Source organism: Lates calcarifer, linkage group LG13 (assembly GCF_001640805.2).
Source record: "Lates calcarifer isolate ASB-BC8 linkage group LG13, TLL_Latcal_v3, whole genome shotgun sequence".
Lineage (NCBI taxonomy): Eukaryota > Metazoa > Chordata > Actinopteri > Centropomidae > Lates > Lates calcarifer.
In genome coordinates, this window is record NC_066845.1 from 16,264,784 (window position 1) to 16,277,573 (window position 12,790).

A 12,790-nucleotide genomic window follows, 5' to 3' on the forward strand; every position below is an offset into this window, starting at 1 on the left:
GTTAGTGGCTGCCAAGGAGGCCTCTTTGGCTGTCATCCCTCCTGCTTCCGCTCTGGCACAGTTCATTACTCACCGTGTGAGATGCCACTTTACATTGCCTGGTACTGTGAGCATGGAGAACTTAATAATGCCACCCACAACCACACAGGGCCTGCTGCTTTACCCACAGTCCAGAGGGCAAGTAGCTCAGTGAGGGCTAGGGGTTGTGGGGAGCAGGGCAACATGGGGATCATCTCCTGCAGCTGCACTGATCAAAACAGATCACGTGTCAGTCACTACTTCAGGGGAGCCGGGGCCATATGACCCAGTCTCCTGTGCTGGTGAGTGTTTCTTGTTAGGATTTCTGGGGCTCGCCACATCCCTCGCATCATTACGGGTTAGTTTGCCCACAGAACCGCTAATTAAGAGGGGATTTGTGTAATTGTGCCTTCTGCTGTGTCCCATCCGGCACATGCAATTTACTGTCAGCCCTCTGCCAGCTTTTACACTTGTCCAGAGAGGCGTACCCCATTTATACACACATTCTGCTGCACACTTACCAGCAGCCACAGCTGGGGATCAATGCCAGTGCCATGGCAATGTCTTAAAAGACACTGTGCTGCTGATTAAAGTCTGATTGTCCATTTAATTTCATGAGAGCGCTCAATAGCCAGCCAGCAAAAAGGGCTCTCCCAGTATTTCTCCAGCAGTGAGTGCTTTGAAAAACAACTAAAACAGGTTTTATGATTATACCAAACGACCTAACTGTTTTGGTACTTAACATTAAATAGCTTATTCTCACATATTCTCACATATAGGCTCAATACAATCTAACTTACATATATGCATTTTGGAGAAGTTTTCACACATGTACACATCTCCTCTGAGTATTTGGTGTTATGCGGCCATGTTTGTGGCCAGCTCACTGTAGGTGTTGCTGGCTCTGCCCACTTTCTGGAAGACTGATGGACCAGCGCCTGACTGGGACTGCCGCCTGGCTCCCTACCCACAACCAGATTTCAAGGACTGCTTGTCACAGATGGAAAAGTAAGTGGGTCATTCTCCATAAGCTTGCCATTTTGCATCCCTCTGGTAACCAAAAAAAAAGTTGAATTTTAATATCAGTGTATTTGTAAATGTACCACTTTTTTGTTTGTTTTGCACAGTTTTTAATAGAGAATGTGCTCATGTTCATTTTTACATTTGTCACTGAAAACATAAATGTTCTGCATTAACACTAACAGTAATCTTTATAGTTAAAATCTAATTATAAAGGCCATTTAAAGTAGCTATTGCTCAACTGTATATTTTTCCTTAACATGTTTGATGGTGGATTTAATAAATTTTACAAGCACTTATACAAAAAATGAGCATATCCTGAGATAAGATAATAATTATTTCTAGCCAAAAAGGTAAAAGACTAATTTGTTTTGTGACTTCTTTTCACTGAGGGCAAATAGCAAGCTTGTGTAAAATGATTTAGCTTCTTTTCACTCTGTTCTTTGCTTTTTGCCTCACCAGTTCCTCTCCATAAACCAGAGTGTTTAGCGCAGCCTGTAGTATGTAACTATAAGCACATGTATCTACTGGATGTCTTGCACACTCCTCTCAGCATTAAGAATCATTTAATTTGTTTACATTTTAAACATTTTGATGAGGTGAAATTAATATTTTAGTATAAAATAACTTGTCTTGCTGTCAGGAGAATTGCAGGAGAAGCTTGCATGAGACTGGGAAAACAAGTTGTACACAGCCGCCAGAAACAAATAAAAATAGATAATCAGAAACACTCAACATCATTTCAGTGCATTATCTATTTTAGTATCAATGTTATTCCGTTTTTTTAGAATGTTAATTGACTCCCCAGTAAACATTTAAATAATTCAAAAGTTACACTTCCACTTTTGCAAGTGAGATTTTTTAATACATTGAAAAGTTTTTTTTTTTCCCCACTCATCTGTCTAGAGGGTTTGAAAAAACGGGAAAAAGATAAAAGAAAAAGAATGGGTTTCATAGAGCCATAGTCATTAAAAGAATCTGAAAATAGCAACTCGCTATCATCTGTTCTCATAGCACGGGTCAGGAGCTCTGACACCTCCAAAATTCCTCCTGTCAGGGTAGGGGGCCATTTGTATTCTCTCTCATTAGGCAATTTGACTAATGACCTGCCGTGGCTGCAGAGCTACTGAGGGACCCAGAGCCTCGCGCCCTCTCTCTTGCAGCAGCCTGAACACACACCCTCTATTGGAATGGCACAGATGGCATGCCCGGGCGACAAAATAAACTACAATATGTCTCCGAGATGCTGTCAGGCCTGGGCACTATTTCTCATGTCAGAGTGGGGCTAAGGGCTGTGAGTGGGCATAGGGGGTCCTCCTCCAGCTCTCTGTTCATCTACTCACCATTATCTGCAGAGGTGACAGAGAGCGGGGTCTGCAACTAGAATAGCATCTCTATGGTCTGCATAAAGAATCCACCTCAAATTGAGAGTCACACCGACAGGAAAGGTATTGCAATGTCTAGCCCGGATACACATGGAGAAAAGCCAACATCCAATTGTTTGGAATATGAAATATAGCAGGTTCCATATAAAGCCCTAACCAGTTTTTGAGCAGATTTACTTATTATTTCTTATTATTTTATGGCACTAAACAATAGAAATCAGCTCAATCATGAGTAAAAAGTTGTAATAGATGCTCGCTCACACTTGCAGATTATTGCCCTAGCTGTGACTTTCTCACTTAATTCAGGTGCGAGACAGATTCACCCAAGTAATCATACTAGACAGAGATCAATGCAATTCTGCTGAATTAGTGAAGTGTAAAATAAAAGTTCATCAACATTCCTAAAGTGTTACTCTTGAGTTGTGGTTCAGGTAATATGGGGTATGCTCGATCACCCACGCATATTTTTCCATCAGTCAGTGTCGGAGCACAACTCGGTGTGGTTTATGTGTGCGTGTGTGTGTGTATACTCCTGTGTGCATGGCCATGTCTGTTAGAGCCCTGGAAAATGCAATGTATGGTGCTGCTGAAGTCCTGGGTGACAGTGCATCCAACAATGGAAGAGTGAGGGATTAGTGCTCAGCCCAGCGTACGAGGGAGCCCTTCCCGCCCTGAAACAGCCATTCATCTGTGCCCAGGGGCTGGAGATGACAATGCAGCCATTGCTCATCGCACCTGACGGAGCCATTAATAAGGCAATGATCCACACGGGGCCTGTGCTGACTCCGTTCTTTACACTACAATCACTCAAGCCACAGGGTCCTCCTTACTTAACGCCACCTCTGTGCTCGCCGCCGCCATCATCATCACCATCATCATCATCGTCGTAGCCATTGTACCAAAATTCCTGCCAGATGTTTTCATACTAACTGCACTCATACACTCCAAATAACTACCCAATTCCCCACACTGCAATACACTCATGGGTTAATGGACTGTATCTTGGCCATTTGAGAGGCAAGAACATGCTTCATAGTGGGATTCCTGGTCAGAAGATTGGATTTACATTATTTTTGCCCTTTGCACCCCCAGATTTCTCCGAGGTACAGCATTCATTCCTTACCAGCAAGTCATCTCCTGCGCCTCTCCATTTGTCTGGATGTAAGATAGCCTCTCTAGTATAGATGGTGGTGGAATACAAAGTGAGATCTGGTTTTAAATGTAATTCTTGAGCAATAAAGAAACTCTCTGGCCTTCAGCTCTGTGCATTCATCTGTCCGTGCCACGCAGATCCATCAGCAGCTACAATCTCAGCTTCCTGTAGCTGGCTGTTGATTCAAATGTATTCTCCATGCCTACCTCTTTCCTGGTGTTGGTGCTCCCAGCGACAAAGTGGTGCATGTTTATTCACTTGTTTTTATGAGCTTTAACAGTCACCCTGGCTTCCTTGCTGCTGCTCTTGGGTGAGTGGAAAAGGAGCTGGGGCTAAACCTTTCCCTCCTTCACTTTTTTAACAAAGTTGGTCTTTAGGCCCCTCAGTCAGTCGCTGGTAGGTCTGCCAGTTTGGCACGGACTGAAATACCTCAATAGCTATTGGATGGATTGCCATACCATTTGGTGCATACATTCATGGTTCTTAGATGACAAATTCTAATGACTTTGGTGATCCCCTGACTATTCTTAAAGCGCCACCATGAGGTTGACATTTGTTGTTTTAACTGAAATATCTCAACTATTGGGTGGATTCCTAGTGAGTTTGATAAACACACTCATGTCCCCTCCATAAACTGAACTGTAATAACATAAGGGATGTAGTACCATTACTAGGTAAGATTTGTTCAATATTTACGGTTTATGATCAGATACTTCTGGTCCAAAGCCAATGATATTCCCATCATTCTCAATTGTAATTTTTTTTTTTTTTTTTTTTTTTTTTTGCCGATTGCCAAATGTTAACATGGTGAACATTTAACTGCTTCACATCAACTTTTTAGCACTGTTGTTGAGAGGATGTTAGCATTCTGATGTTAGCATTTAGCTCAAGGTACTCCTGTGCCTAGGTACAGCCTCAAAGTATCTAATATGGCTATGAACTCTTGTTACCACTACATTTTTACTGTGGGAGATGATTCAAATCCAGGAAACTAAATAAGCTTTCCTGTGGTCATTAAGGTGAGGGTCATGCTTTGATTACAAAGATCACATTGTACTACACTTGTGTGGAAAGTGCCAAACCGTGGATCTGTGCAATAACCAAGAGAGCAAAGTCACATAAGTGTCAAAGTGAGGTATATTTTAGAATTCCATACTTTTAAATATTGCTGTGAACAGGAAGGACCAAAAGGAGTATCAGCTCCAAAACGATGACTCATGAACAGCTTCAGCTTACATTTATGAGTTCCTTTTCCTGTGCCAGCAGCCTGATGGACTGTGGGTAAAAGAACACCAGTTGGAAGCTTGGCCTCTCGATATTTGGGGCTCCTGTCGAAGCCAACGGCGGCAGAAGTTTTGTGCTTCCAGATTTGGGAGTTTTATAATGAAGCCAAGCAGCTGCAGTTTTCCCTTCAGTCTGGAAACGAGAGGCTTTGTGTCCCTTGTCACCCTGTGTTAATTTGGGCCCTAATGTATTTTATAAACAAAGGGCTGCTCTCTAGCCTGACAGTCATGACACCTTGATTCCAGTGCAGGATGCATGCAGTACGGGGTTACACCATTAATAATCAACTGGCAGCCATCACACCATTTTAACCACGATCATTATGATAAAGGGCATACACTTAATTACAGGCCTGCTTAATTATAGCTCTGTTGAAGCTCGTTTGTTTGGTCAAATGCTAATTATACCACCACGCTCTTGGCAAGTCCTCATTTCAATCCACTTTTTGCCGGCTGAACAGTGTGGCTTATTTTCATGCAAATTTGATATCTGGTGAATGTTTTGTCTCTCTTCTTTCCGCTTTTCTGTGCCTAGTGTGAGCGTGTCTTTGTTTTCAGAGGTGAACATCTCTCAGACAAGACGGAATCGGGAATAATCAAGAGTAATTAAACTGGAAGAGGGTTGGGAAAGGGCTGGGTTGGAGGAGAGAGTGGAGGTGCTCAAATACAGTGGAGAATAAAAAAGCCTTTCATCTTCTCTCCATAGACGGAAGGAGGGGAGGTGTCTGGGGGGTGACTGGGGATGCTGATAGCTTTGCTGTTTTATAATCCCATATTTACTCTTGTGGATCAAGAATAGGGAGTAATATTTTTTTGTTTTGTTTAAAGTCAGCCTTTTAAACTTTGTTTTTTCTTACATTTTTGCAGCTCTGGATGATGTTCCCTTTGTGATCTCTGAGAAGTTTTATGACAGCCCCAAAGAGGTAAAGATTCTCTTAGGAACTAAGGACGAAATAAAAAGAAAAAACTTCTCTCTACATACATATATATACACCCACTCCTTTTCTTTCCATTCCTTTCCTTTCCTTTCCTCTCATTTCCTTTCCTCCAGACTGAGTGATGAATGCGTGCAGTCAGGCAGAGCTGGCTCAATGCAGTCCATTTGGCTAGCTGGCGGCAGTTGTCACTATAGCCCCGTTTGTATTGACACAGAGAGGGAGAGGATTAAAGATTTTAAGCATGCTTACTTAGCCATGAGCCTAACCGCCATGTTTCTTGTGTGTTTTTTTTTTCTCTTCCTTCTTCTTCTTCTCCCTCCTCCTCTCCCTGCTTTTGATTTCAGATGCAGCAAGTCAATTTAATGGGCATTACGATCAAATCCCTGGCAGAGATCGAGGAGGAAGTGAGTAGAGGCTGCAACGCTCGGCTGCCGCTGACGCCGCTGGCCCAGAATGCAAAGCAAACGGTCTTGGGGTTGTAATTAAGTGTCTGAGACAGCGAGGCCCTGTTGGCTCCACTAAGCCCCAATTGAATAAAAGCATGGCCAGGCTAGGCAGCCATTCTCTCTTAAAAGCTTCATCTCTTGTTCCAAAACACTTGACTTTTATTCCCCAATTCTTCTCTCAAACAGCTCTATCTAGCATCTTGCACAGTGCTGGAGGTCTTGAGGAGCTTTTCTGGTCCGATTCTGCATTTTTAATGTTTTTAAGTTTCCAATCAGCTTCATCTTCAGTAGTGAAAAATGTTGAGATCACGTAGAGGCAAGTAAAAGTGCTACTCCATTTCTGATGAAACACTGTAGCCTGCAGGCATTCGTAGGAAAAAAAAAATCATCTATGTGCAGGTCCTTCTTTAGAGCCCATGTGTTTGTGAGAGCAAGAGGAAAAAGGAGAGTCAGTGTGTGTGCTGTATTTGTGTGTGTGTGTGTGTACGTGTGTGCTTTAAAGAGAGTGACAACCCCCCTTCTCTCTCATTAGCACGGTATCTTGGTATCAGAACTGCCAGGAAGTGACAGACCACTGTAAAAGAACAGGTGCTGTTGGGTTTGAGATGTGTTACAGAGCAAACACTCCCTCATCAAACTGGGTGTCTGTTCTGCACTCTGCCTCTGTCTTCTGTCACATACTATCCAAATCACACAGTCGCCATCTTGTCATATGGTCATCTGAATGAAGCTCATTGTCAGCGCAGGTATTAATGGTGTGTATGTGTCTGTGTATGTGTGTCCAGGGTGGAGACAGGCTGGCTGCTCATCCTATATGCTCTTGTCTTTTTTTCCCCTCCTTCCTCTCCTCTCCTCTCCCTCTCCTCCTTCCTTTCTTCTCAGAGAGTGTGATTAGCAGGAGGACACATGGTGAGCTGAGCTGGGGAAGGGAAGGGAAGGGCATGAGAAATCATTAATTACAGCCGTGCTGGAGCTGATGAAGTAAATGTGAGATAGTGTAACACACAGGATTTAGTGAAGTGGACGACAGCACAAGATTAATGGTGGGGCCAGGCTGATGAGGATGAAGTCACAGCTTAGCTTGATAATTAGTTTCCAAGTGGAAACATCCCTCACCATTGTGTTATTTTTACTTCTCTCCTCTTATTATTATCCCACGATGATATGTGCAGAACAAGGGGTGGAAATATAGTTAGTGATATTCTCATAAACATGCTGGACGTCAGAGGTGTTTTAAAAAGTGTTGCATGTCCAAAGTACTGTATGTTTTCTTTGTCTAGTTTTGCTTGTTTTTCTCTTTCAGCGTTACACTATAAATTCAATGTCCATCATGTTTTCTGTCTCAGAGCTTCTGCTGAAGTGGCTCATAAACCAAAAACACCCACAATATTAAGGTTCAGAAAAAGCAGTTTCTCACAGTTTTCTGAATGTTAGTGAGTAAATTTCTCCCTCTGTTGTCCAGAAGAGGTCACTGTCCATGCTTAACTGTGGGGCTCTTTTCCCCCCTCTTCAGAAACTAGTGGCGCCTTCTGAGTCTAATTGGTTCGTTTTTAAAACCCATTAAAAAAATATAGATTCATGAAAGAGATGTACTTTCTAGAATTATACATATGCACATGTAATTGAGGAAAACTGTTGTAATCACAGCCACAGTTGTAGATAAGACCATTTCCTAACAGGCATCACTTAAGCCATGTCTCGGATGATGTTGGTTCCAGCAATTAGGCATTCTTTTCATTTCCCAAATGACTCGCAAAACTTGCGGATATTATAATTGCTTTTAGCCACGCATATCTAATTTGTGTCTTTTTAAGTGTTAATTAGTAAGCGATTTAAAGTGACATCTTTATGTAGTTTGCTCTGCTGAAAAATGTTGTTGGCGGCTGGATAATGATTTTCAGAGGGAGTATGCTAGGGTGGAAAGAAGTGTGTATGCACACATGACAAGATTTTCATTAGCACCTATGTATGATTGGTTTTCAGTGTTTGTAGGGAGTTATCTGTGTATGTCTGTTTCTGTGCCTGCATATGCTTTTGCAGAGGTAGGTGTGTGTGTGTGTGTGTGTGTGTGTGTGTGTGTGTGTGTGTGTGTGTGTGTGTGTGTGTGTGTGTGTGTGTTTTTCTCCATGTGAATGTATGGAGGGACAGTAGTGTACAGGGGTATGTGAGAGGTGTGAGAGGGAGAGCTCCAAATAGAGGTGGAATTAATGAAGACAACATGTCACATATTTTTGGCAGTGCAGCAGGGACAGGAAATGAAGCTCGGCTCGTCTGGGTGACTGCCGCCCATGTTCTAGTGTGTCACTGTCCTGTCAGCCTGTGTGTAAAACTGGCAGACATTGATACATGCTCTCCCTGATAACACCCCATTCCCCCATCCATCATCCACACACACACACACACACACAAACACACGAACACATACACACAGGATTATTTATTTACTGTGCCAGATGTTGAGACTGAATTTTAGTGTGGTGGGGGGGCGGAATTTCTTCACAACTAACAGGCTTGTGATATGTGACAGGTTTTGGGGGTAACTTGCAGCTTCCCCTCAAGTAGATGAGGGAAGGTGGTATTTTGATCGAGAGAACCCGGTTTCAGCCATTGTGGCTCCATGGCTTCTGTTAGAGATTTGGAAACTTATTTCAGTGATCATACAGCATCACCTAGTGCTGTGTTGCAGTAATACAGCTGTCTAACTTGTGAAGTGAGCACTACTTTATGTCACGAAAACTTCAACCGGTTCAACCAGAAGAAGAACTACTCCCACAACAATGTGTTATTATTTTTAAAACAAGTTGACCATCAAATAATCAAGAATGATAGTTTGTTATTGTAGAATATTTATTTGCCTTAACCACTTTCCATTGGAACTTTGTCTTTTGTTTGATCATTTTATAATAATTATAATCCATGAGCCATCTTTTTCTCTTCCATTAGAGATTCCACTGCCTTCTATTGGAGTATCTGCTGTTATCAAATACCAGTCCAATACCAGTCCTCTCTTTCCCCCTCATATGTATTCTTCACCGTGTGGAGCTCCATTTCATTTCTACGATACGTACCTTGAGGTTAGAGGTTGCTGTGGACCTAAAAACTGACTGAATGAACGTTACTGCTAGAAGATGCGCTGAGGTTTACAATAACATTAACAAAGGAATAATTATTCATGTGAATCTGTCACATTTTGGCCTGTAGACCTGTGTTGGGGCCAGAAGTGACACATGACGTTAAATGTTGTCACCTCCATTTCTTATATTTGGGTTTGTGCCAAAATAGAACAAAAAAAGACTTTAGGTGCTAAAATTTTAAATGTCTGGAGGATGAGGGGTACTGAGAGTTGATCTGTGAAACAGAAGGGAGTTAAAGTTATGATTTATACAACCAGTTTCTCACACACTTTCCTGTCTTTTGATGTCACATAAGCCAATAATGTTTGTAGCCCTGTTGCTTTTTAAAGAGTCATGCTCTTGACATCCCAGAGGGGGGCAGTGTTTCTTTATATATTCTCAATCTTCAGTCTGAATGACCACCTAATTATTCTGCTGTAGGGCTAATTTCATGCTTGTGGCTTCCAATAGGGTGAATAACATTAAACCAATAAGTATTAAATCTATGGTTCAATTGCCATTAGTCTGTTACATTGTGCAGATAATGGTACTGATTGTGTCAGTCTGAATGTGTCAGTCAGTGCAGCATTTCTTATAAATGTACTTTATGCTTTTGGGTGCTTTGGGATTATTCATAAAGACAATGCAGGTTGCTGATGTTTTTCTTCAGTTTTTAACAATATACTTTCAATCATCAGTGGTTATTTCTTCTTCCTCTTTTCCCTACAGTTTCACTACAACTTCAGCACAGAGAGAAGCATTGCTATGTAACTTTCCTCCCAGCCCTCTCGAGCTGACAGAGACACCGCTGGACTGGAAAAATACTGATGGATAAAAAAATATAATTTGTAAAATGATGAACTAATGAAACTAAGGTAGATTTTGGATATACCACAAATGTATATTATGTAATTTTAGACAGAAAAGGTGTTTTAATTTTAATGGATTTTATGTAAATGATCCAGTTCTTGAAATATTTTTGATAATATACAACTTTGAACATTAAATTCAGAAAATTCAGAAATGTTTCAACTTTCAACTTTGTCTCACCCAGATGAGTTCAGAAGGATTGTTCAGAATAGTGTCATGCTCAAAATAAATAAAACTAATTAATATCCCTGAACAGATTAATTCATAAAAGTATGTTAGCTGTGACTCACATTTTGCTCATCAGAATAACAGGGCTGTGCCAACAGTGAGCAGCAGTCGGAGCAAAGAAGCAGCCTCATCATGCACACACACAAACAGGCTCCTCTGATGTTCATTTTCCAGCCGAAGCATCTTTCCATCACAAAGTTCATCATGAGCAGCGTGCAGCAAGAGCGGGCAGAGCTTTGACACACGGGAGCCTTTTACCCCAGATGCCCACCCACGTCAGCAGTGACTCCGCTACTGAGTCAAATCATTAAGAATAGGACAGCAGTAAGTTTCGGCTCTGAAATATGTTATTCCTGTCTACAGCTTTAAGGAGATATTCATTAAAACCTAATTTTCTTAATATAAAAAACACATGGGTTTGTCTTCACTTAAATGCACTAACAACAACCCTGCTGCCACTTCGCTGCCAGATCCAGAAGCAGAATTTACACTTGGATACGAAAACATCACCATCTTCTCACTCCTGCTCATGTGTCATTTGCAACTAATTAAATTGTCAAAATCCATTTGTACATTTTTGCAGCTGTAATTAGTATTAGAAACTCATTAATGGATTAATGCCCCTCTTGTTAATTAGACTCTCCTCCTGCTAAGTTTGTGAACTTATGGATTCTGCTAACAGTGCAGGCATTCCTCTTTTTTTTCCTGACAAAAATTCCTAATGGCTTTTGGTATTCACAGGTGTTTAATGAAGCGTACAGCAGATGACAACCCTCTACCAGTGTTTGCGTTAACTCCTCTGTTCTGCTGCGGAAATCAGAGCGACGGTCTGAGGAATCCTCTGCAGAGGGAACAGCTTTCATGCTCCTTCATGAAGGTGACACTCATGTCAGTGATGCCCTAGAGCACAGTGACAGGCTTCGACAGCCCTCCTCCCCACTGTGCTTGAAGTGTATATATACAGTATGCCATATGTATCTAGATCCATACATAGTTTGTACCAGAAAAAGGTGGAACTTTGCAAATTTTCCACCATTATTTTTTTTGACTAAAGTATGTAAGATGAATTTTGAAACACTAAATAATGTCACTACCTATCTTAATTACTTAGTCTATGTTAAGTTTTTTAGATAATGTTTTAAATATTTTATATCAGCTAAGTTTGATTATATTCTACCTTTTTCTTATTATTAACAAGACCAAAACCAACAATGGAGGGATCTCACTGACAAGTATTTAAATATATTGTGTGCTATAGACCATCATTGTCATCCCATATCTATTAAATACACAGTGATGAGCCACACTGTAACACTGGGTGACATGCTCCTTCATGACAATTAACATAGTTTGTTTTGAATTAAGTCCACATATACCTCCTGCTGCCATAAATACTCACTAAAGTTGTTGTTTGAGTAACATTTTCTAAAAAGTACAGTGCCCAGTGGTTTTAGGGAATTATTCAGCTTTTTTTTTTTTTTTTTTGTAAATGTATGTTCATAACCTGTTTTAAGAGATTTACGTCTTTGGGGGCATATGTGCTTGGGGATGAGTGCCACAGACAAGTGAGATATTAAGATACTAACTTCTTTTTGTACATTGTTGGTTTAGGTCTTCTCATAGGAGATGCTGACAAATGCAAAAACATAGAACATCAGTCATCTTATCTTTAGCCTTAACTTTACAAATTGGTATTATGGGCCCTTTTCTACAAATCTCATCCGGACCATGGATTATGTTGTATGTTAGCAACAGGCAGAGTATTGCTGGCATCAGAGGTTGACAGCAGGATGAGTGTGACATTAGCTCTGCGGGTCAGATGTTAGTGTTTAGAGCGAAACTGATCATTAGTTGGGAGTTTTGTGTTGATGGCGAGTGAAGCAGCGTAGCCAAACTCTCCAGATGGGCACAGAGCAATCTTGCTCTCAGAACCACAGCTCCATCATGAGCCCTGCCCAGCAACGCCCATCAAAAAGCTGCCTCACATGGTTTCACTTTTCCTTTCACTCCACCTTATGATATGGAAAATTATGATTTTCAAAGGCTGTATTTTAAAATTAAAATGGATACAATTTTTTTTGATCTGCAGTAGTTTAAATGATAGTGGTGTAGCTAGGGGCTGTTGTCTCTAAGCCTTTTCACATATGGTGAATCTGTTTCGAGGCATCTCTCAAACTCCCTCGCTATCTCTAACTGACCAGGCCCACTTTAGGCTCCTCAGTCACTGCTGCTGCGTTGCTCTGAGGATTTGGCTCCCGCTGAAGTTGAACTGAACTGCAGAGCAGCACATCAAAGCCCCACCCTCTGTGAGTCTGCCAGATGTCCCGTGGTCATTT

At 41.4% G+C, this 12,790-nt stretch overlaps 2 protein-coding genes across 9 annotated transcripts in view; both read left to right on the forward strand.

The window, feature by feature from the left end:
- Positions 1-10,479, forward strand: part of mvb12bb (multivesicular body subunit 12Bb) — a 32,055-nt gene extending 21,576 nt beyond the window's left edge. For 3 of the 8 annotated variants that reach the window (XM_051075089.1, XM_051075090.1, XM_051075091.1), the window contains 4 exons: positions 901-1,026; positions 5,727-5,782; positions 6,142-6,201; positions 10,086-10,479. In XM_051075089.1, coding sequence (XP_050931046.1) covers positions 901-1,026; positions 5,727-5,782; positions 6,142-6,201; positions 10,086-10,127 — 284 coding nt within the window. In that variant the 3' untranslated portion in view covers positions 10,128-10,479. The other 5 variants (XM_051075092.1, XM_018669334.2, XM_051075093.1 and 2 more) reach the window with 5 other exon arrangements.
- A 145-nt stretch (positions 10,480-10,624) lies between these two features.
- Positions 10,625-12,790, forward strand: part of lmx1bb (LIM homeobox transcription factor 1, beta b) — a 61,155-nt gene continuing 58,989 nt past the window's right edge. Inside the window, exons 1-2 of the mRNA XM_051075088.1 lie at positions 10,625-10,778; positions 11,196-11,331. The gene's annotated coding sequence lies outside the window, so the exon portion shown is untranslated. The remainder of the gene's footprint in view (positions 10,779-11,195; positions 11,332-12,790) is intronic.